Source organism: Mirounga leonina, unplaced genomic scaffold, assembly GCF_011800145.1.
Source record: "Mirounga leonina isolate KUSES-001 unplaced genomic scaffold, KU_Mleo_1.0 Mir_154, whole genome shotgun sequence".
In the NCBI taxonomy this organism is placed as follows: Eukaryota; Metazoa; Chordata; class Mammalia; order Carnivora; family Phocidae; genus Mirounga; species Mirounga leonina.
The window spans coordinates 61,591,065-61,616,913 of record NW_023270389.1 but is presented as its reverse complement, the minus strand read 5'-3'; the positions used below and the strand labels follow the sequence as shown (position 1 = coordinate 61,616,913).

Below are 25,849 nucleotides of genomic sequence, written 5' to 3'. Positions count from 1 at the left end.
AATTAGAAGTAATCGATAGTATTACCAAAAATCTTTGGAAAAGACCGAGTGATTGGCAGATTGATTTAACATAAACTGGTTACCAGTTGGAAAACAAAGAACCCAAATAGAGGGGTCAAAGAGGCTAGGTAAACTTACCAAGAATCCATTATGATATTAGTCAGTTTAGCTGTAGAAAGCAAAATTCTACCTTGTTACAAAATATAACAAACCACGACCCTTCGTTACCTCGTTTCAACATGTTTCGTCATCTTCTAAATTATGAATCAACTTAAATCCTAAAATATTCTTGTTAAACATGCATTCATTGCATGCATGTTAGGAGCAGGACAGTGTGAGAAATGCTAGAAAAATACAAAAAGATAAAATAGCGAGTACATTTTAGGTGCTTCTGATAGCACTACAGAGATGAGATACAATACAATAATGTCAAGACCAATCGCTAAAGTTGAATCAGGAAGTTTAGTAGCTCTTTTCCTGCATCATAAACTTTATATTGCTGTGAAATTTATTTATTTATTTTTTAAAGATTTTATTTATTTATTTGACAGAGAGCGAGATAGCGAGAGCAGGAACACAAGCAGGGGGAGTGGGAGAGGGAGAAGCAGGCTTCCTGCCAAGCAGGGAGCCCGATGTGGGACTCGATCCCAGGACCCTGGGATCATGACCTGAGCCGAAGGCAGACGCTTAACGACTGAGCCACCCAGGCGCCCTGTATTGCTGTGAAATTTAAATGTTCAACTTTCAGAATTATAAAGGGAGAAAAGACCCACAGAAACTATGTCTTGGTATCTTGCTCCACTTATCACCAAAGATGAGAATGCTTTATATGTTAACTTCTATTTCCCTAAATGGATGTGTCCCTTTTCTCAGAAATGCATTCCATGTATAGCAGTCAGGAAAATACTCAGGTATTCTCAAATTCTCTCACATAGAAACATCAAAGTATGTATTTTCTCATTGTCTTCTACTTAATTGTGAAAAGAGAAAGTGATCATGTGTTTCTATATGAGGCGTTAGTATACCGAAAGACCATAATTTAAAAATCCCTTGGTTTGTAAAAGTATGATAAGTCCTGTTCTCTTGTTTCACACTTAAAATTTTTTAAATTTCTTGGAGTACCTGGGTGGCTCAGTCGGTTAAACGTCTGACTCTTGATTTTGATTCAGGTCATGATCTCAGGGTCCTGGGATGGAGCCCCACCCTGGACTCTGCGCTCAGCGGGGAGTCTGCTTGTCCCTCTGCCCCTCTCCCTGCTGATGCTCTCTTTTTGTCTCTCTCTCTCTCTAACAAATAAATAAAATCTTTTAAAATTTTTTTTAAATTCTTGTAATCAGTGTTAAATTTTTTTTGGAAAGCCTTCTAAAGTTTTGCATTTTTTGTTTTATTTAGGAAATCCAAACTTGTCATTCTTTCAGATAGGTAACAATGCTCATTAAAAACTAGATGTATTCTTCTTTTTTTTTTTTTTAAGTTCAACATGGAGCTTGAACTCATGACCCTGAGATCAAGACCTGAGCTGAGATCAAAAGTCAGACGCTTAACCCACTGAGCAACCTAGGCGCCCCTAGAAATAGTCTTTTCCAGTATGTAATTGAAAGTGTTTATTAGGCATTCTCTGTGCAGTTCTACAAAACATTTTCTTGAGCAAAATTTCATGGACCTTAGAGAAGCAAGAATGAACGCGGTGACCTTTCCTGCCATAAAATACATTGAAAGAAAAAGCAACAGATGGAGGGTTAAGAACAGATGACCCCAATTTTCATCTCCTAAAACTGCCTTTCTTGACTGCCCCTATTAATAATGTACCTATTTGTACATTGTGGCATTCTACTTGCTTTTGAAACTATTATGTCACAATACTGGTATGTTTATTCAAAGTTTTCTTATATACTAAGCCATTCCTTAACTTACATTGTGAAATCTAATATAATACGATATTCTTTTTATTTGTACTTTTTTGCTCTCATACAGGTCTTCTTTGTGGTTTTATTTTATAGATGCAGATATCAGTGAGTCTGGCATTTCAGTGAGAAGTACTGGGTCAGCAACTTCCTTGGCTAGTCAGGGAGAGAGAAGGCGACGCACCCTTCCCCAGCTTCCAAATGAAGAAAAGTCTCTTGAGAGCTCCAGAGCCAAGGGTATAATACAGAGGTCAGAGATCGGAGAAAAACAAGACACAGAACTTCAGGAGAAAGAAGCACCTGCACAGGCATACCAGAAGGATAAACAAGATGCCGACAGAGCCTTGAATAAGATGAGCAGGGCAGTGAACGGCGAGGCCGCAAAACCTGGTGGAGATAATAAGACCCTGCTTCACTTGGGCAGCTCTTCTGGAAAGGACAAAAGTGAAACTGATAAGGAAGCTTCTTTGGTAAAGCAGACATTAGCTAAAATTCAGAAACAAGAACAAAAGGAGCAGGCACAGTGGACACCTACCAAGTTGTTAGCTTCCAAGAATGTTTCAGGTCAGATAGATAGGTGCCGGGAGGAATCTTTCAAACAAGAGTCACAGCCTCAAGAAAAAATTCCAGGCCACTCTACGAGCAAAGGAGAAAGGGTGACACAAAACGAGGGCAAGCGAAGAAAAGCTGAGGACGTTCTCAAAGGTCAGACTTCAAAGGGCGGCGATAAGAAGGAATCCTCCAAGTCCTTGGTTCGGCAAGGAAGCTTCACCATAGAAAAACCTAGCCCCAACATACCCATAGAACTTATTCCCCATATAAATAAGCAGACTTCGTCTACACCGCCTTCTCTGGCTTTGACAGCTGCCAGCAGAATACGAGAAAGAAGTGACTCTGTGGATACTGATTCTAGTATGGACACCACCCTTATTCTAAAGGACACAGAAGCAGTAATGGCTTTTCTAGAAGCCAAGCTGCGTGAAGATAATAAAACTGATGAAGGCCCAGATACTCCCAGTTATAATAGAGACAACTCTATCTCCCCAGAATCTGATGTGGACACAGCGAGTACAATCAGTCTGGTCACGGGAGAGACTGAAAGAAAGTCAACCCAAAAGCGAAAGAGTTTCACGAGTCTCTATAAAGATAGGTGTTCCACAAGTTCTCCTTCTAAAGATGTTACAAAATCATCATCTTCAGGTGCTAGGGAGAAAATTGAGAAGAAGACAAAAAGTCGTTCCTCAGATGTAGGCTCAAGAGCGGATGGTCGCAAATTCATACAGTCCAGTGGAAGAATAAGACAACCTTCAGTGGATTTAACAGACGATGACCAGACCTCCAGTGTACCTCATTCTGCCATCTCTGACATTATGTCATCAGATCAGGAAACTTACTCTTGTAAATCTCATGCCAGGACTCCACTTACCTCAACTGATGAGCATGCACATTCCAAACTGGAAGGAAGTAAAGTAACTAAATCTAAGACTTCTCCCGTAGCACCTGGATCTTCCAGTAAATCAACGACTCTTCCCAGGCCACGGCCTACTAGGACTTCCCTCTTGCGCAGAGCACGACTTGGTGAAGTGTCCGACAGCGAACTGGCTGACGCTGACAAAGCATCCGTTGCTTCTGAAGTGTCCACAACCAGTTCCACGTCAAAGCCGCCCACAGGAAGGCGTAACATCTCTAGGATTGATTTACTGGCTCAGCCTCGTCGAACAAGGCTTGGCTCCTTGTCAGCTCGCAGTGACTCTGAGGCAACAATCTCTAGAAGTAGTGCCTCTTCGCGGACTGCAGAAGCTATCATTCGAAGTGGAGCCAGATTAGTACCTTCAGATAAATTTTCTCCTAGAATTAGAGCTAACAGTATCTCTCGACTGTCAGACTCCAAGGTCAAAAGTATGAGCTCAGCACATGGCTCTCCTTCAGGTAAATTGGGTCCAGACTTTTTACAATATTAGCATAATATTTCTTTCATGTTTTGGGACTCCTTTTTAAAAAAAATTAGATGTCTAGTGTGACTTCTAAAAATATTCAGCATAAAGGTTATGCTATATATAAGAGGGTATTTTCTCCTATAAAAATTATTTTAGTTAGCTCATTAGTAAATGGAAAATTCAGAAGTTACACACACTTCCAGTGAATGCTCTGGGGCAAAGTAGTGATTTCGAAATTAGAACCTATTTCCGAATGTTAGTGTCTGGATTCATGTGTCAAATTAGATGAATAATATCTGGATTAAATAATAGGAATTAACATTGTACTGCTGAAAGCATGTGTTTGAATTTTAAATATCCTCACATAATTCAAGGCCCTTAATCTGAAGAGCAGGATACCCTTTATTATTCCTTGAGAGCTAAGTGAAATAATTGCTGTTTTACTCTTGCTTTCCCATTTATGTAGAAATGTCTCATATGCTTTTTAAAGTTCAATCTGTTTATAGTTGGGGCAGGTGAAAACTAATTCTTAATATATTTCAGCGGAAGAAGTGGATTCGTGAGATAATCCCTAAGCACATATGGGTCTAACCGGGCTACAGAAATTTAACTGGTTATGAGTACTGTCTCATAAAGCACTCTTCTGTCCCTTAACTGTAGTCATTAGCTGTCATTGAGTGTACTTCCAAAGGTTACTTCCTCCCCGCCAGAATCTAATGGCTCCTGGAATACTCTGTGCTGGTGTACTTCATACTCAGAGCTGTAGCCGGGGAGAGTACATGTGTGACCAGAGTCCTCACCCACATTCCTGTGTGTACCTGTGAGCATCGACCCTTACTTCATAATCAGCCTCACACCTGGGTGGGGCTGCGGAGGCCAGTGGGGGGAAACCAGCTGCTCAGAGACTTAGCCTCTCTTACCAGCACAAGCATCCGAGCGTGTGCGAAGGCTTGAGGGAAGAGTGAGGGACGGGTGGTATGCAATCTGGTGTTCCGAGTTCGATGTCTCCCACAGTGTAGCCACGGGCCTCAAGCCTAACGGTGCTCCTCGTGTTCTGTTTTCACTCTGTATTCCCCTTCTCTCGTCCTCACTGCCAGTCCCCCCACCTCTGCCGCACTCACATCTCCCTCTCTCCAGGTCAGGGGCTGTGGTCATGACGGGCAGATCCATGGTGGGAGTGCATGTAGGCGGGAGATGGGTGACCTAGAATCCTGACTCCAGAAGAAGAGCTGGCATTTTCCCTCGTGCCCCCACCCTCCCCGCTTCTGCAATCGAAGCTTTCGGTGCCGGTTCATGCAGTTACCGCAAGCGTTTTAGAACTCACTGCTCTCTCTTGTTTGATGTTTACCCAGTGTTGGTTTTCTGTCCTTCTTACGGCTCTACCTCTTCAGTTCACATTTCCTTTGTGCTACATTCTCTGGTGTGTACCGTGATAGGGTTTCTTCTGCCACGTCGCTTGTTCCATCACCTCATCTCCACTTCAGCACATAGAAATGTTACAGTTTTCTCCTGTCTCACCGTAAGCTGTAATGCAAGCCGTATATCACTAAGTAGCATGGGACTGTTCCTTCTGTACCGGTTGTCTGGCCCAGAACACATGAGTGAGCTGAGCTGGTCTTATTCCTCAGTGTTGAACACGAAGGGCTTCTGTGAGATGCAAGCCAAATAGGACTACTTAAGCAAGTCCAAGAAACCGCTATAATGCTACATTATATCTTTAAAGATAAATTGTGTTTTCTGCTTTGAATACAGAACTTGATAAACGTGCAGTTTTCTATATCCAAAAAGTACCTTGAATTGCTTATTGAAATTCCCTAGGGTAAATTGAGGTACATGATGTGGGCCTTCTTCATACTTAACAGCGGCATATTAAATAATTAGAACCATATTCTTCTTCTTTTTTCTTTTTTTCTTAACATATATTGCATTATTTGAGAGACGATGGACTCTGAAAAACAAACTGAGGGTTCTAGAGGGGAGGGGGGTGGGAGGATGGGTTAGCCTGGTGATGGGTATTGAGGAGGGCACATTCTGCATGAAGCACTGGGTATTATGCACAAACAATGAATCATGGAACACTACATCTAAAACTAATGATTATGGGGATTAACATAATAAAAAAATTTAAATAAATAAATAAATAATTAGAACCATAGAATTGAAAAGCTGGGAGGGTCATTCTGTTTATGTAACTCGGGCCGAGAGATGCAGTGACCCGCCCTGGTCACGTAGCCATGGCAGGGACAGGATGAGAAGCCCCAAGGCCTTTTCATTCCCAGCCTCTTGCTGCTTCTGCCACATCCGGTCTGGCTCTCGGAAACAGTCTGTATTTACTTGCTTGCAGGCTTCCAGAGGTTGGCTGGAATTTATTGGATTCTCTCAGGAGTATAAACAAGGCCAACATATAATATATTTGGTATATTGTCCACTATAATCTATGTAATTCTGATGTTTTACTAAATTCATGGAGCCGTATGTTCAGATTCTCTCAAGATACCCGTGTATAGTATTCTATCCCATCTAGAAGGATAATGGCTAGGATCTCATAGTCAGTGGTAATGTACTAAAATAGTTATATGGGTAGGTAATAAAAAAACAATAAGAAAAACAGACACTTTTTTGATCTAGTTGCTAATTGGGGTGTCTTTGATGCTGTGATATTTCTACTTAAGATAATTATAATACCTTGAATGGAAAAAGAAAATAAAAGTTCTTAGCTTTAGCTTCTGAATTATGATTTAAAGGGCGCCTGGGTGGCTTAGTTGAGCATCTGCTTTCAGCTCAGGTCATGATCCCAGGCTTCCAGGATGGAGCCCCGTGTCAGACTTCCTTCTCAGCGGGTAGTCTGTTTCTCCTTCTACCTCTGCGCCTTTCCCCACTTGTGCTCCCTCTCTCTCAAAATAAATAAATAAAATCTTAAAAATATATATATAATTTAAAAGAATATAAAACCATACTGGTTAGGGTTGCTGTACAAACGGTAAACTTTAAAGGACTTAGAGATCTCTGAACCTAGAGCCTGTGATACGTCCAGATTGGCATATGTGAAAATAATTCTGTAATGTTTCAAATTTCATAATTTAGGCCATGTCTAAAAAAAGTTTTTCAAAGAAATGTGTATGATAAAAATAGAAGAATGGAATCTCTGACTTAGAAGCATTAAGAGTAAAAGTTCTTTTATGCTTCTTTCATTCTGATCTAATTTGCTTTTAGGAAAGTTTAGTCCCCACTCCCCCCTCCCCGCCTTCCTTCAGTGATCCTTCAATATCAAGTTATGTTAAAATATCCAGATTTACTTTGATAAGATACACTTAAAACTAAGTGTTCTGAATTATCAAAATAAAGCAATTGGTTTTCATTATATTTTAGGTGCACATTTAAGAAAAAAAAAACATGTTAACATCCTCAGAATTTGTTTAGGCTGTTTGCTTTCTCCTTTTTATTCTAAATGTCAAATTTTATAGATGGTAGGAATTAGGTATTGGGCATGCATGGCTTCAGTTATTTCTTCCTCCAGGTCAAAGATCAATACGGAATATCGTCAGGGATCTTTTTCCCCAAATGATCTTATTGCTACCTGCTTATAGATACACATGTAAAATACGTTTGTGGTTTTGTTTCCCACCAAAATATTCTGATATAAAGTGTGAAATGTAGTGTTTGTTTCCTGAAATGTGTTTGTTGCATCTATAGATGTGGATGTGTTTTAAGGCCAACAAAGTTTTGGTTAGCAGTAAAAGAAATCAGAGCATTCACAAATAAATAATCCTAGTAACTCTTCCTTTTTCAATTCTTGACAGTATGTCTTCATAGTGAATAGAGTAGTTTATTACTCCCATAAGAAGGAGTGTTGCATAATTTTATAACAAAATAAGTTTTATAATTAATGTAACTAAAATAATTTTCAGGTTAGCTATAAAATTAATTAAGCTGATCTTAGAACTTTGATTTTACCATATGTGCTGTCTAGCACCTCACCAACCAAGAAAACCTCCCTAGGGATTGGGATTTCAAATACCTTTGACATAAATTTTCAATTTAATGATTTATCTGAAATGTCTTAATAGTACCAATAATATATCAAATAAGCCTAATGCTATAAAATTAAATTTAATTCTATGCAGGGTTTTATCTGAACAGAATAAAATTCAAGAGGAAGAAGTAAAATTTCTCTTCATGGTTAGAAATCACAAAAACCATCATTCCATGAGAAATTGAGGATGTCTTTTCAAAGAAGAGTTAGCCTAACTGGAATTGTAAAAATAAATTTTTTAAATAAGGATTTTCTAACATGCAATCGTGAAGTCCTCGGAATAACAGCGAAAGAGCTTTGAACTCTGGGAGTCGGTAGACCTGGCTTAAACTTTGATTTAAGTAAGGCAAGACCTTTCCAGGCCTCTTTTTTTCTCCATAAATTGAAGAACTTACGCTAATGTCTAAGGTCTTAATACTCTAAAACTCTATGAAATAAGTAGGCAATAGGGAAAGTTGAAAACATTCTGACTTGAAGTTTTCTCTGCAGTAACTAGCAGATTGTAGGGATATTTTTTCTTCAGATAAACTTTGCTGCTATAGTTCAGAAGCAAAGATTAAGAAAGCAAAAGGTGCTGAAAGAAGGTGTTTGGGAAATCACAGGCCCTGCTCTCTCTCCCACGGGTAGTGATCATTCTGCTGGTGTCCACTCTCATCTTGGCTGTTCTACAGGCCAGGTGGCGTCCAGACGGAATGGAAGCTCTGCTTCCTAGCACACCCTGTGGGTGATTGGGGTGCCATTGGTAAGGACAACCCTTGAGAATTTCATCTCTCAGCTATACCCTACTTACTTTATCTCTCATTTTGCCCTCAATTTTAAGAGAACAAACCTAAAAATGTTACCTTTCAGTTTTTAAGTTATGCTTTATTCTTATGGTTGCTTTTCTTTCTAAAGATATTATTAAGCTTCACCAATCTTACTGGCCTCTAGATAGACCTGTAAAAATAAATGGGAACTTTATGAACGTCATTTGAAAAAGGAGTTTTTCTCTTTTTTTCCCTCCAAAATGTAATTATTTTATGATCTTGAGATTCAAACTATTAAAAGTTGATTCTAATGTGACTCTGCTTACATATTGTCACCTAACACCTAGCACTGGCTTCTCAGTTTCTCCTCCTGCTTTCATGTGTTGTGCCCCCATGAAATAAAGCAGCCATCGATGCCATGCTTTCTGAGTTACGCCCAAGTGAACGACCTTAGCTCCGTCATACCTGTTTTCACATCTCCTGCAGTTTATTACAACTCTTTACTATTGGTTTTGTTTTCACCCCAAACAACTTTTCAGTTGTTGTAAGTATGGTTTCCATAGTTTCCAAATCAAAAAATCAGGAAATTTAATCTAATGAATCATCTTTCTTATTTGTGAACTTGTTTTCTATGAATAATATTCTAAGGTAGCAAAATGAATAAACATTTAATGTTTAATGAAATGCCTTCATTAAGAAGTATGAACATTGCAATATTTCTAATTTTTTTTCCTAAAGCCTTTCTGCTTTTATTCCTAAACTTTTTCTGAAATTGTTTTCAAGTATTAGGGTCAGTTCAACTTGTAGGGTTTTTTAGATGTCTAAAATAGTAATTTTCCACTGTGGTAAAAGTATTTTTATATTAATGAATTATCTTATAATGGTAAAACCAGAAAATATATTGACTACTGCCTTCAAAAGACACTATGAGTAATTACCTGCAGTTCTGTATATGTGTTTGCATACACTTTTCCAGAAAGCCATGAAGTTTCTTCTGTCTTCTTACACCCATAAATCTTGTTCCAAGCTCCACGAGCTTCAAATGAGAGTGTGAATCAGGACAAATGGGTAGGCTCTGATATAGGGCGTGTTCCCAATTATAGATTTCTCTGCTTCTTAAAACAATTCTGGTGGCAGTGATCATCAGTTTATCTGACAGCCACCTGAGCCTTACGAGAGTCCCAGAGGCAAAAATGTGATTTGGGGAGGAAAAGATAGGAGAAGCATAAAATTCCAGTGAAGTAGGATGAAAGAATTTTAGACTCTACCAACCTATGCAGCCTAGGGTCAGTTCCTGTTTTAAAAGAAGGGGAGAGAGAGAGGGAAAGAGGGAAAGAAAAAGAAAACTCTTCTAATATTAATAGCAGTTGGAACTTCTAGCTCAACTCTAGACAAAGTTTTTGTCACTTTAGCCACCAAAAACATCTCATGCTTTTCAGTAGGTTTTTCCTAATCTGAGAAAAGCAAATGGTCAGTATCTAGGAATTCATTCATTTATTCAGAAGTAGTTATTAAACATTTGCTAGCCAGACACTCTGCCAAGTGCTAGGTGTGCTGGAGTAGATTAAACAGGCATGGCTCCTGCCCTTGTGAAGTAATCAGCCATTATTGCCCTGTTTTTGACCTCTGTCCTGTGCCTCACAAATTATTTGTATGTTTGGTTCTCCCATTAACAGTAGTAGTGAAATTAATTTGTCTTCTGATTTTTCAGATGTGTCAGCAACGCCATCTCTTAAGTGTCTTTACTAACCTTAAATAAGAAAGTGATTGCCACTTTCTTTAATGTGACTATTGACAGTACCTCCTGTGCCTTCAACGTCAGTGGTTGTGAGAATAGCTCTATAGAGCTTTGCTCCTTGTAGGTCTTACGTCATTGTCTGTGTTCACCATATGCTTTCAGTGTCAAAGTGGCAGAGAGTTGTACTGAAGATGCTTTGTTGTGTTTTTACCATGTAAAAAGATTTTTTCCAATCATAGCATAACAGGATGTTGAATGACAGAGGTAATGTTTTTTTTTTCTGCCATAAAAGCATAATTTCCACAGCAGGAATTATGCACATTTGTATGTTGGGAAAAGAGGTTTTTACCATCTCCATGTTGAAAGTCTATGTGGCATGAGGAAATCTTTTCCCTTATTTTTATTTTTGTTGTTGTTGCTGTTACTGTCATTTAAAAAAATCCATATCTTCACTCAAATGAGAAATATTTGCAACTAAAAAGTACCCAAGTTAAACATTTATGAATAGAGCTTGCTTAGTTGTTTATCATTAGTGAATTTGTCATCTGAATGTTTTATTCACCATACTACGGAAAACATGGTCTTTCAGTTGTTTTTGATTACTCATTGTTTTTAATTCACCAAAATGTATTGTTTCTATCTTTAAGAAGTAGTAGACTTATGATTTTTGTGAGGTATGTGTATGTCAGTTATTGAAAATTGTGCTGTGTGTGTCTCATGGTGTTTTTGAAATCATGATTTTTTTCTCCTTTAAAAGGTAACATAATAATTCTTTTTTTAATAATTAAACTAATTTAGTAAATTCAAGATGGAGGCGCTTTCCTACTGATTATGCTTCCACCTCAGAAGATGAATTTGGATCAAACCGTAATTCCCCTAAACATACTCGTCTACGTACTTCTCCAGCCCTGAAAACTACTCGGTTGCAGAGCTCTGGGTCAGCAATGCCTACTAGTTCTTCGTTCAAGCACCGGATCAAAGAACAGGAAGACTACATCCGAGATTGGACTGCTCATCGAGAAGAGATAGCCAGGTTGGTTTTTAATGGATCATCTTTAAGAGTTGAAATTTTTTGTCAGTGTTTCAACTTGATAACAAATTTTAGCTTTTGTGTGATTTGTACAAATAGTCCAAGAAATGAAATCTGCAGGTAGCTGTGAACTTAGTTTTCCTCCAAAGTATTGCTCGCCATCCAATTTCTCTCAGTTCATGTTTTTAATGCCAATGCTACTAACATATTGTAGAACTAATTTATTTTGGTTGCAGTTGTTTCTAGATACCATTTTTGAAAGGTAGTGTCAGCTACCTTAATTCTTACATAATTAAGAATTGTGCAGCTGAATTTTTGATTACTTTCCTTTTATCTTCCAAAGAGGTAATACATTGCTCATGTTCTCTGGGGAGAATTAGATAGAGGAGGTGGATTTTTACTCACACTTTTATGAGTTCATTAGGCACAATTTAATTTAACCCTTTATTAATTATTTTGAGTATAAAATAAATTAGTGTAACCTTTAGGTTGTATAATAAAAATTCATGCTGCAGATGTGATTTTTAATTAGTACCTTGTCATGGCTGTGCTCCTGTAGTTAAAATATGTTTAAGTTTGTAAGATATTAAATTTTACTGCGGTGTTTTATACCATAAGTTACCTAAACATTTTCACTGTTTACATGCTATAGTTATTTCTGCCTTCAGTTTAAGACCCTGATCTTCAAGTTTTGCATTTGGCAACATTATTAAAGAACATAATATATAATAGCCCATAGGTGCTTTAAAAAAAAAAAAAAAAAAAACTCTTACCATAATTTAATGGTATTTATCTTTTTTTTTTCCCTTTGTTGACTTCTTTGAATTATGTTCTTTCCTGGCTCATTTCTTTAATGTAATGTTTATGTTTTTTGGTCTTTAATGACCATTTACTTATAATTGCTTATAATTCTTTGACAACATGCCCTTTTAATCTCATTGTGCTGCTTAAACATTTTATTTTGCCATACAAATAGCTTTCTGTGAGACTAATTATTGAGGCATTGCAAGCCAGTTAGGGGACAGGCCTGTCTGTCCTTCAGGATCATGAATTATTATGAGCCCAGAGGATGGCTGTGGTGAATTTCAACCCATTTGTTATTCTTGTGGGCACAGCTGGCAACAGCAGGCCTTGTTCTCCTCCCATCCTTTCCCCTTCCTGTGGAGGAGAGATCTCACCACACCTGCTCAGGAGGTATCTGGGGGAGATAGAGGGTGTGTCTGCTTCCCCTTGGAGGGCCCACCCCCTTGAAGCCCTGGGCCCCAGACCAGAACACCTGGACCCACTTCCCTGCCCCCACGCAGAAAAGAGATACTGCAGAGGGGACAGTGCCCAGGAACTCGAGGTGACCTTTTCACTTGCTTCCATCTTGTTACCACATGCATTCTATCACCACTGTCTCTGTATCTCGTTATCTGTAGCAGGACTGCTAAACAGCCAGGCCATTTAACCTCTAATGGCTTTATGCCTTTTCCCTCTAGTTTGTTAGTAGCTCTATGTTTATACAACTTGCCTTTGGGATTTTAATTTTTTTTTTTTTTTAAAGATTTTATTTATTTGACAGAGAGAGGGAACACAAGCGGGGGGAGCGGGAGAGGGAGAAGCAGGCTTCCCGCGGAGCAGGGAGCCCAATGCGGGGCTCGATCCCAGGACCCTGGGATCATGACCTGGGCTGAAGGCAGACGCTTAACGACTGAGCCACCCAGGCGCCCCTGGGATTTTAATTTTTTAAGGTGTATTTTTCAGCCATATATCTGAAAGCAAGGAAAACAGATGGATTGCAAAGCTCCAAATAAAATGTTCGTATCATTTTAGAATTTCCTCCTCTAGCAGATTTGATGGAGGTGGAGACTGAGAATAAGAACAAGGATTATAAGCTTGGAGTTAAAAGAAAAAAAAAAAGTATACAGATACAAGATTAGGAAATATTCCAGTGAGCGTAACCTAGAAGCATCATTATGGAATTAGTAAGCTTAGATTTAAGAGCTATATGAAGAGGTCCATACTCTTTATTGAATTATATAAATCTGTCATTTCTACTTGAAGATACTCATTACTTTGGTTTTCTTCATAATTTTGCTCTTTAGAATTCCTAATGCTGGGCGCCTGGGTGGCTCAGATGGTTGGGCGTCTGCCTTCGGCTCAGGTCATTATCTCAGGGTCCTGGGATCGAGTCCCGCATCGGGCTCCCTGCTCTGCAGGGAGCCTGCTTCTCCCTCTGCCTTTCTCTCTCACTCTGTCTCTCATGAATTATAAAAAATAAAAAATCTTAAAAAAAAAAAAAAAGAATTCCTAATGCTGGTTTTTAATAGGTGCTGAGACTTTTAAGCAGTTTGGATTTAAACCAATTTAATGGTCTGTATTATTGAGTCAACTTTAAGATAGAAATTGTCACATAAAGAAACAACTGGCATGTACAAGATAAACTTGCATATTAAAAGAAGGCTTTGGGGTGCTTACTACTGAACAGTTTACATCGTATATACATTAGTTATTCATGTTAGTATAGTTTTTACTGCATAACCTGTTGAGATTGCTATTGTCTGTTTATTTAACTTGTTTTTTTCTAATTAGCTCACACGCGGTCTACAAATATCAGAAGCTTCATTGTACAAGTGTCTGCATAAAAAAACTTGAAACCAAAAGTGGATTTTTGGATAAACTCATGCTTATCTATTTTTTGTCTCTTTTAAAAAAGTTTGGTTATTCTGTTTTTCATCCTGGTTCATTTATTTCAGAAATGCAAGAGTTGAGTATAGTATGTAAGAGAACACTTTAAACTCTTTCCAGAAGAATTATATCAACAGTTAACAAGTTTTTAAAAATTACATGTGGAATGATAATGTGAGATGTAGCATGACATAATAAAAAGATCTAGTTAACGCCACTTATTGGTGACTTTAACCAAGAAACGCTCATATAACCTCTCCTAAGCCTTATTTTCCTCATCTGTAAAACAAGATGTAAAACAAGATGATGAATACCTCTCCTACATGGTGGCTGTGAGAATGAAGTGAGTTGATGAGTATAAAGCTTCTTTCTAGGGGTGCTCATTACCATGTGGTGTTTTTGATTCTATTATTATATATGTTACATAATCATATATAATGTGCTCCTTATATTAATTCTAAGCTTATAAGAGATCAGAACATATTTATTGGTGTTCTTCCTACCTTTTTTATTGGTAAATAAAGGAATTGACCACAGATTGTGTCTATTAGGCCATAAGCTTCCACTTAGCTTCTTTTTAAATCTATAGTTAAATTGTTATGCAACGACTGCATTCCTTGAAAGTCTTTCAAGCTTACATTTTGCTCAAGTTAAAAAAATGTTACTTTGTACCTGCTTTCGATTTTAAAGTTGCAGAAGCTTTCACGTGTTGTTTTAAGAATGTTCTGCCATTCCGGGCGCCTGGGTGGCTCAGTTGTTAAGCGTCTGCCTTTGGCTCAGGTCATGATCCCAGGGGATCAAGTCCCACATCGGGCTCCCTGCTTCGCGGGAAGCCTGCTTCTCCCTCTCCCACTCCCCCTGCTTGTGTTCCTGCTCTCACTATGTCTCTCTCTGTCAAATAAATAAATAAAATCTTTAAAAAAAAAAAAAAAAAAGAATGTTCTGCCATTCCAAAATCTTCCCTGTGGAAGTAGCCAAATTGAGTTCAGTAGATGCATAACTTGGAAAACCTTCATATCTCATTGAGATCTTTTTTGAGAAAAGCAGGAATATCAGTGGTAGATTATTAAGTTTCTCCCTCTTAAAAACAAAATAACAGTAAAGGAAAAAAATTCAGTTTTTTCTTTTGCTTATCACTGATAATATTTATTTAGTTCTTCAGTCCATGTGGCTGATAGCACAAATAAATGGCTCTTTGGAAATGAGCTCTGCACCTGGGATCTTGGCCCTGCCTTAGCTATTTGTAAGTTGTGTTGTCATGATCAAGCCCCTCACTTTCTCTGAGAATGTGTCCTGATTCACATTCAGTTAGAGAAGTCCTACCTCACAAGAACTTTGTGACTCTCAGATGACCCAATGTTACTGTGACGTGCTTTGCGTAGTGTGACGGCCTGAGTCGGAGTTACTGACCTTTTTGGCCATCTGGGGAAGCTTATGGAGCTCCTCTCAGGATAGTGCTCCTAAATGCGTCAACATAAAATACGTAGTTGTGTTTCAATATGACTGCATTTGTTTGTAATGTTATCAAAATATTTTTAAAGTGACAGAGTAATATATGGTTCTTTGTTAACATACTGACTGGAACATTATTGCTGTGGGTTTCATGACTGCCGTGGGTTTAATTTTGAAGTAGTAATGACTGATTGTTTTGAGATACCTATAGCAACTATAATGTGATTTCTGTTGGTGGAGATACCACAAAAAATACCACTATTGTTTGTTACTTGTATTTATAATTGAAAGAAATGCTAAGCTTCATTTGAAGGTTAGTGAAAATGAAGTTGTAATTTCTTTCTTATCCAGGGTCAGCGACTCCTTGGGTTCTGTTTACCCTTGCCTTCTATTAAAGCTGATCATTAACACTAACGGGTGAATTTTAAAAGACATATCACTACCTCTAGGTGTTTAACATATTTTTCAAAGTGACAGTTTATGTGAAATTTAGTTTTATTAACTTTTAGAATTAAAGTTTAAGACTTTTAGTATCCAAATAGTTAAAAGGATTTCCAAAAAATCTTAAGTTTTTGGTACAAATCTTTAATTGCATACACAACTCACATAACTGATTCTGTAACAAATCATTGTTTCTGGAGCTGTTATTTAAAAGGAATTAAACCTCTTTTCTACAATTATTACCAGGATCAGCCAAGATCTTGCTCTCATTGCTCTGGAAATCAACGATGTAGCAGGAGAGATAGATTCAGTGACTTCCTCAGGCACTGCCCCGAGTACCACAGTAAGCACTGCCGCCACCACCCCTGGCTCTGCCATAGACACTAGAGAAGAGGTAGGAGATCTTCATGGAGAAATGCATAAGGTTCTTTCTTTTCTTTATTTCTTTTGCTTTTAGCTTTTTGCTTAGTTTATTTTAGTTACATCCACCCTTCCTGTTTGCATGAAGCTCTGCCATTTTCCAACTTTCGTTTAAAAAAATTTTTTTTGTTTTTGTAACAAAACCAGCAAAGGCTAACATTTGGTCTACTATTAACATGAAGCTGTAAAATTATTTAAAACAAGCACTTTGTCAGCCAATTATTGGTGTATGGTTTCACTTTAAAGTGTGAATATAAATGGCATCCAAAAAGCAAACTAAAACTTGATAAATGATATAATGTTTCTATAAAGTTTGGCTATGAAAATACTTCAATTAAAAAGGTATCTTTATGCCTAGTTAGCCAGTAGATATCTCTACTAGCAAATGCAGAGAAGATTATACAGTTTTCAATACTTTAAGTAATTCTGTTGAAAAATACACATATATACTCAAGGATACTTAGAAAGTTGAAATATATGTATTTATATACACAGACAAAAATACATGTATATTCAGTTTTGAAACATTCTTGTAAATTCTGGAATGGAAGGTAGCATATGTGGACTACGGCCCTTCCCAAACCAGGGCCTCCTGCTCTCCAGCTCCCGGGGCCAGTATTTGCATAACCTTGCTCCAGAAGGTGCCTTTGATGGATAATATAAAATGAATGGTACTCTGCCATGTTGGCTCTCTTGATCTGGTGCAAGCAAAAGATTGGTATTTGAGAGAATGAATTAAAAGTTTTGTTAGGACAAAGCCACATTCTTGTGTTTAATTATCATCTGGCTGTTTTGTGCTACAGTATCAGAAATGAGTAGTTAGACAGTATATGGCTGCAAAGCCTAAAATATTTATTATCTAGCCTTTTACAGAAAAAAAGAATGCCAGCCTCTAATGAGCTTCCTTAATTTTATGAAATAACATCCTCAATAGTAGCCCAAAATGGCTAGCCTTTTTGACAAATTTGATTCTGATAAACTATGTTAATATTTTCTTCCTTTGCTTTTTGTTACATTCCTTTTATAATCTAGTTCTTTAATGGTCATTTTTTTTTCACCTTCATGTGTTGTCTGATTTGGTAAATGAGCTTTCATGAATCTGTGTAGAGTTTTGTTACCACATTGATCAATTGTAAATGTATATAAAATCATCCTCATTGGTGAAAAACAAAAGGATCTTCTCGGTGGCAAGACATACACAATTCTTCTGGTACATTTAAAATGATAAGATATTATTTTCTCAGCTATCTAACTAAATTTTACCTAACATGATTATACATTCACTCAGACCCAGTAAAATTATTTAGACATTTCATTGAATGGACTTTCATTTTTTCCTTTTTGTTTTATCTCTGAATATTGTACTAAAGTTTATTCCTTCTTCAGTAAACCTGAGTTACTTTGTATTGTATTTGTATAATTTGCACTGTAGATGGCAGTATGTCATTTTTACTAGAATATGTAATTTCCGTAGCATTGTTCAAAGCTTACCTGAGACCAAAATACTTATTTTGTGGATTTAAATTTTTTTTCCTTTTGTAAACTTAATTGGAATTTACAATTTACGTATCTGTGAAGAAATTTGGCACCTGGATTTGGGGAGGAAAAAAAGGAAAAAAAACGATAGGAAACTAAAAGGAAAAGAAACATTATTTTACATTGGCAAGGCAATGTGAGTAAAATAAACTTGTCCATCTACATGGCTCAGCTTTTTCTTCTTACCATCTGTTTTTCATTTGGGGAAAATCTTATCCATTGAAGAATTGAATTTAGCATAGTTCTGTATTTTGGATTTTAAAAAATAAAATCTATGTAGATGAACATCTATTTTATTAAACAGGTACCTTTAAAGTACTTATAAAAAGAAAGAGTAATTGGTTTATTGAAGATATCATGCTTCTGTTACTACCTGACAATGGAATAACTTCTGTCTAAAAAAGAAAATTATAATACCAGTATCGGTACTTTTCCAAATTATTCTCATAAGGATCTGCTTTTGTCCTATTAGTTGGTTGATCGTGTTTTTGATGAAAGCCTCAACTTCCGAAAGATCCCTCCATTAGTTCATTCTAAAACACCAGAAGGAAACAACTGTCGGTCTGGTGATCCAAGACCTCAGCCAACAGAGCCCCCTGATCATTTAACAATTACAAGGCGGAGAACCTGGAGCAGGGATGAAGTAAGTAAACCATAAACTTTAACAAATGTCAGAGGAGGCATGTCCTGTTGTGGGAAAAGGAGTAACTGTTGGATAAATGGGGCTGGGGGAAAGAAGCACTTGTCCTTATGAGTAGAATGAAATTTCATCCTGACATCACATCATATCACAAATAATTAATTGCAAATGAATTAAGTTTCTAAAGGGCGCAAAAGCAGAACTTTAAAACTTAGTAAAAAATACAGGTCTTTCACATTATAGTCGGGTGATTTCTTAAAAGACACAAAAAGCTTTGACTTTAAAAGATTGATAAATTAGAGTGTATTAAAGGACTTTTGTGAAACATACAGTCAACAAAGGATTAGTATACAGAATACATAAAGAAGTCCTACCAATCAACTTAAAAAGGCAATAGAAAAATCTCCAAAAGACATGAACAGCATTTCACTGAAGAGAAATTACCTACGATCTTCAAAATACAGAGGTGTTCAACTTCCTGAGTATTCAGAGAAATACATTTCAAGACTACAGTTTGATTCTTGTTCAAATGAGAACAAATTAAAAGTCTTTTAAAATATTAAGTGTTTGAGAACGTAGATACATAGACTCTCATGTGTGGCAGTGGAGGTCAAATTTGCTGCAGTCACTTTGGAAAAACGGTTGACATTATTTCTTAAAGTTGAACATAAACATATCCCATGATCATACCTCATGGTTTTACTGCTAGTACATACTCAAGAGACACCCATTCCTATTTGACAGAAGTAGTCATGCAAAAGAATATTACAGCACCACTGTGGACAATAACAAAAACTTGGAAACAATCTAACAGTTTTTATCAGCAGAAAAGTGAACATATAAACTGGTATGTTTACAAATTGAATAATTACAGAGTAATCAAAACAAATGAACTACAGCAATATGCCACAATATGGATGAATTTTAGCCATATAACATTAAATGAAAAAAGTAATTCTCGAAAGAGTATATATAATGTGATTCTTTGTCATACATTTTTAAAAATGAAAATATATACTTAGGACAGAAATAGATGTAATAAAATGATATGAAAAGGAAGGCAAGGGAATGATGAATGGGATTCAGAATACTGTTTAACCTGGGTGGAGGGTGGCAGGGAGATAGGATGGAGGAAACCATATGACTAGTGGTAGATTACATCAGTCAGCTATTTCTGCATAACAAACCACAAAAATCTCAGTGGCATAGAGTGGTAGGCTTGTATTTATTACACACCTGTGAGTTAACTGGTCCAGCCCAGCTGGACAATTAAAAGTTGTAGGTCGAGTCCAGGTCTGCCCATGTGTCTCTCATATTGCTTGGACAAGTTGGCTGCCAAGGCTGCTTCTTGTCATGGCTATATCAGAAGCACAAGAGAGCAAGCCCCACCATGCAGGCACATTTCATCTTCATGTCATGTCTGCTAATATCCCACTGGTGAAACCAAGTCACATAGTGGAGGTCAAAGGCAAGTATCCTCTTTCTGTGGGATAGGGAATGCGTATTTTTTTTTTTAAAAGATTTTATTCATTTATTTGAGAGAGAGAATGAGATAGAGAGAGCATGAGAGTGGGGAGGGTCAGAGGGAGAAGCAGACTCCCCGCCGAGCAGGGAGCCCGATGTGGGACTCGATCCCGGGACTCCAGGATCATGACCTGAGCCGAAGGCAGTCGCTTAACCAACTGAGCCACCCAGGCGCCCGGGAATGCGTATTTTTGGCCATCTATTCTGTTCCATGGTTATTGCTGCATTCTAGCTTTTGTTTTGGCTGTTAGATTTATCATAAGTTTATAATTTATAATTTATCATTAAAGAGAAAGAAAATGTGGTCCAAATTGGACTAGTGATTTATATCACGAATTAAGAATTATGATTAATTGTGTACCTGTGATCCAGTGCAGATAAAAATTGTTAAACTCTCGTAAAAATAAATGTGGCCATGACAAGTCAGGTATAGAGAGGCTTATTGAAAAGGTTTATGATAATGGAAATTAGATGAAATGAGTGTGGGAAAAATTCAGGGATATAGAGGAGTTTATTCACCAAAGAATGGTTATTTCAAGTAGCACCGTGGGAAGAGCTAATTGAGGAATGCCATGCAGCAGTGGTTACAGGTAAAGCCTTCGGGCATGGGTAGAAGGGGAATATAGAAAGTAGCAGAGGACAGGAAGGGTGTGATCATAGGTTGGCATCCTGTGAATTCCTGGACTTAAGGAACAGGAGCTAAAAGTTAGTATGTCTAAGAATGTGTATAATTTGCAGTAGTACTGAATAGAAAAAGATGTCCAAAGGGAGAGCATGTAGCCAGTTCCATAGTTGCCACTGCAATATCCTGGATGGTTTTAAAACACACTCTGTCCTGGCCAAAGTAATTGATGTCTTCCCCTCTTGCTTTGGCTTGTTTCCTCAAGGCCCACAAAATACCATTATGTTTATTTAGCCTTTCATTGCCTGTATGTTGCTGATCACATCCTAAGTAACTTTCTATCCCACACTAACTTCAAACCCTTGTCATTCTTAGGTTCTCGTTTTCCATGGTGCCTTCCTTACTTATGCCACCGTTCACTGAACACCCTTTCATTAGAATTTGTGTGGCACTGAATCACTAAATTTAGCACTTATTTATGTTCTTTTTCCTATATACTTTTAACTCCTGCACTGGTCTTGAAAGCTTCTTAACCTCCAAGGCCGTATCTTATTTTCTGGATGGTCTTGCAGAGTCTAGATACAGTTCTGAAATACAAGGAGGTGATTTGGGAGCCCACATCTAGCCCCAGGTTCAGTCCCTTTTCTAGCTTCTGCAGACCAAATCAAGCCTGCCACTTGTTTTGTAAATAAAGCTTTATCTCAGCACAGCCAAGCCGACTTGTTTGCATGTTATCCATAGCTGCTTTCACAAGAATGAGTTTAGTAGTTGTGACACCAGATAGCCTAAAATCTTCACTGTCTGGCCCTTTACAGAAGTTTGCCAACCCTAGTTTTGCCCATAAATTTCAACTAGGGTGGTACGAACGTCCATCATAAAAATTCATTTTTTGAGTAAATTTTTAAAAAGTATCTCTCCCACTAGACTCTGCCCCAAAAAGTAAGGATTGTAATCTTCTTGATCTCTATGTTCATATTATTTGGTGAAAGATTAGATAAAAACCTTAGTGTTCAAAATTATTCGTATTTTCCTTGTTTTGATCATTTGAGTTGGAGGCATGAGAGATGGGATCATGATAGTAATTGAACATAGGATAATATGGGTTGTTTTTTAAAAGTGATATGACCAAAATAGTATGGAAACTGGACACGTTACTTTAAAAAAAAGGAACCCCTTTATTGATATTTCTCTTTCTCAGTTTAGTTATACATAACTCTAATGACATTCCTCGTTGATTTTTTTATTAAAATTAGCATAAATACTAAATGCCCCTAAACATAGTGAACTGTGAGTAGTGTTCTTGGTGGTTATACAATACAGTGATAATATTTTAATTTAGTTTTTTTGAATGTTTCAGGTCATGGGAGATAATCTGCTGCTATCGTCCGTCTTTCAGTTTTCCAAGAAGATAAGACAGTCTATAGATAAAACAGCCGGAAAGATCAGGTACTGTTCTGTTACTCAAACCTACAGGCTTACATGGTTAGTAGACACCTGTTCCACTTCGTGCTGACCTGCGACCACCCACAGCCGGTAGGAACGAGTGAAGGCAGTGGCACCGAACTTACTGCTGCCACCGTCACATTCCGTCTCTTTTTTAGGTTTAAGTAATTGCCAGAAGCTAGGCCACGTGAAGGGGGCAAAAAGGGAAACAAAAGACTCAATATTGTCAGCCCTTTATAATGTGGAGAGTTAACAGCTACAATTACTTAATTTTATTAATAACCAGATACAGTTTACTCCTCCACAAAGTAACAGTAAGTATTTTAAATTAACAGACCTTTGGGGCTTCTTTTTTCTTTTTTCTTTTTTTTTTTCTTTTTGAAGATTTTATTTATTTATTTGACAGAGAGATAGACAGAAGAGCACAAGCAGAGGGAGTGGCAGAGGGAGAGGGAGAAGCAGGCTCTGCACTGAGCAGGGAACCCGATGCGGGACTCGATCCCAGGACCCTGAGATCATGACCTGAGCCGAAGGCAGACACTTAACCATCTGAGCCACCCAGGCGCCCCCTTTGGGGCTTCTTTTATAAGGCCTGAAACTTGAGGCTAGTTTCCTCTTCTTCATCAGTAAAGAGGACAGTGTGCATGATCCTGTACGACTCGGAATACCTGCATACTTGCCTACCTTGTGCGCTCAGTCATGAGGGCCTCAGAACTGTGCTGGACAAATAATACACAGTCAAAAATCGTTCCATCTGATTAAATTTGGAGACTTCATTCCTATATAAGGTGCTTTTAATCAGTGTTTATTTCATTTATTTATTCCTTTGGTTAATAATCCTTCCAGTATGTTCTAGTTTTAGAATATAATGTTAGTGGAATTAAATTCAAAATAACAATTTCATCACCTTCAACTATATTGCGTACTTGAGCCAAACTTGAGGCATGCCTGACTCTTGGCATTAGTAAGTAAGCATGTGATTAGACCCTACAGATTTCACTGGGTGGACTTGATCTGTCTGGCTGCCTGCTATATTGGCAGCTCCTAGGAGGATGGGTTGTCATGGCAAAGGGGAGCTTGGTGACCGTGGGAGAAGATGATGGGATCAGCAGACTCGGAAGTGACATAGTTGCTGGGGAACACATAGGTAGACCTCACCTAAGATGATATTAGAGTGCCAATTGCTTAATCACTGCATATGATGAAGATAAAAACAGTGGGCTCACGTATAAGCCTAGTCAGAAATTATAGAATTCATAAATAGCATGCAACTCATTTAATTTCCTTAAAACCAAATGTGAACCTTAAAATGTACACATTAATTTAGAAAGGATCCAATGAAATTGCATTGTTATTATGCTTTTTATCCTGTGTAACTAGTGATTTTAATAATAAAAAGGAAAGAGGGGTGATTGGGCTTGGTTGGAATAGAAGTTGTGAATAATAAAATCAGATAATTAAAGCAAAATAATGAAATGAAGACAAATCACATGGAGATAGCAGAAACTGCTAACTTCATCCAGGTGGATATACTCAAATACATGAGCTAAAATATAAATTCCATGAGAGCAGTGGTCTTTAATGATAAAGTACCTAGAATATACTATGTAACTATTGGTTAATGAGTGAATATTAAATTATTTTGTAGGAAGTTAAGTTTACTTAAAACTCATAGGGATGTGTGAAAATTGATAAGGGTAAATTGAAAAAACAGTGGATGTCAACATAATGGTAGTCATTAAAATAACTGTTTAAATTAATTATATGTATAAGGTACTCCTTAAGAAAAGACAAACATGCAATCACTTTTTAACTGTTAAGGTAATATGCTTCAGATTTCAGCTGTATTTGGAGGGGCTGTTGATACACTTCACTGATACTCTTGAAAAGGTAAAGATATCCTTATGTGAAGAGATCAAGGTGTATAAGAGTAAATATATTATGAGGTCATTTGTATAAACCTTTTAAGAAATGAACCTAGAGGCAAGAATTATATGTATATACGTACACATATGCATATAGTAGTTATTCTATATAATATGTATGCTTTTTCTGAAAGATTTATATTTTTAACCACGTTCTGTATTATTGTTGTCAAAAAAATCTAAAAAGTAAAAAATAAGATAAGACATAGAAAAAAGATAAGACATAGAAGGCAATAAAGTGAAGAGATAAACTGGTACATTTTTTTTTTTTTTAAAGATTTTATTTATTTTTTAGAGAGCGAGCGAGAGAGAAACAGCATGAGAGGGGAGAGGGTCAGAGGGAGAAGCAGGCTCCCCGCTGAGCCGGGAGCCTGATGTGGGACTCGATCCCAGGACCCTGGGATCATGACCTGAGCTGAAGGCAGACGCTTAACCATCTGAGCCACCCAGACGCCCTAAACTGGTACATTTTTAAGAGCTATCAAGATAAGGGCTCAAGGTATAAAAGAAGGCTCAAGGTGTAAAATCTATGTAAAAATACTTCAGAAATTCATTGATGCTATGACTTAATTTCTAATTCCTATCATTAAAATTTTAAGATGTAATGAAACCATGTCTGAATATGGTTTGTGAATTATAATATTCCACACAAATATAATTTCATATTGCTTATATGATGAAATAATACATTTCATCAGTGTTTGATGAGTACCCAGTCATGGTAAAAACACATTGAACATCATGTTATTGAATCGTAAGGCTAAAAGCTGTGACAGGCTAAAATGTTAAATGTGGGTCCTCTTGATATGCCATATCCATAGAAATGCCATATAAGTCTCTTCATGTGGTGATGTGACCTGCCAACTGGAAAACTTTGAATTCTCCTCGTCTATAAATGGGGAATCCCTTGTCATTTCATCCTACCTGCTGAAATACAAGCCCTCTTTCCACCCTAACTGGGTCCCCATCCACTCTTTTATTCATTCAGTAGATTTTCATAGTGCACCTGACTGGTACCATTCTTTCTTCCCGTTGACTGTTCCTCAGTCCACTCTGAACTCATCCCTAGTTTTCTCCAAAGAAAAATACTTCATGTAGCTTTGACATTTAATTAAAATTGAGACCAAAGAACACATTCATTCATTGGTTGATGGATTAATTTAACTGTCTCAGAAATTTAACAGAATTTAGAAAGGTAAAAAAAGAAAACAAACAAAATAAGTAAAAATGCCTCAGTAAAGTTAATTTGGTGTTATTTGGTTGCCTTCAGTGTAAGCATTGACTTTTACTATGTGTAAAGCACTATGGCAGGCTCTATGGAAGATAATCAGGAGGATCTAACATCATTCCTACTCTTACGAAGTTTACAATTTGGCCAGCAAGGCAAAGCATATCTACTGTTAATTGTTGTACAAGGTGGCATGTGATAGATTGGTGCCCAGTTAGAGGTAAAGGCAGAAGAAGGGTCGCTTTCATCTAGGACAATGAGGGGAGGCTTTATGGAAGGTAGTATTCAAAGATTGGTATAGTTTTTAATAACCAAATCTAAGGGAGAGAGCCTGGGCCTTTTGTGTGGAATACCAGGGTAGTTTGGGAAATGACTGGTGCTTAAGTTTTATGCCAGGAGTTAGAAACTCAGATGCCTACCTGGGCCTAAATATACGCCTGTTTAAATTGCCCCAATACTTTCTATGGACACAATTGAAAATATTTATACAAGAACTGTTTTACAGCATTCTCATGCTATTCCGTGTGAAAGTGACACCCTCAAGCTGTGAGCACGGTCCT

General features: G+C 37.4%; 1 protein-coding gene across 8 annotated transcripts in view; it reads left to right on the top strand.

The window, feature by feature from the left end:
- CEP170 (centrosomal protein 170) overlaps positions 1 to 25,849 on the top strand; it is a 128,209-nt gene that overhangs the window by 95,676 nt on the left and 6,684 nt on the right. For 3 of the 8 annotated variants that reach the window (XM_035010951.1, XM_035010947.1, XM_035010952.1), the window contains 5 exons: positions 2,001 to 3,833; positions 11,157 to 11,391; positions 16,198 to 16,375; positions 18,380 to 18,550; positions 22,051 to 22,139. In XM_035010951.1, the coding sequence (XP_034866842.1) occupies positions 2,001 to 3,833; positions 11,157 to 11,391; positions 16,198 to 16,375; positions 18,380 to 18,550; positions 22,051 to 22,139 (2,506 nt within the window). The remainder of the gene's footprint in view (positions 1 to 2,000; positions 3,834 to 11,156; positions 11,392 to 16,197; positions 16,376 to 18,379; positions 18,551 to 22,050; positions 22,140 to 25,849) is intronic. The other 5 variants (XM_035010954.1, XM_035010950.1, XM_035010948.1 and 2 more) reach the window with 3 other exon arrangements.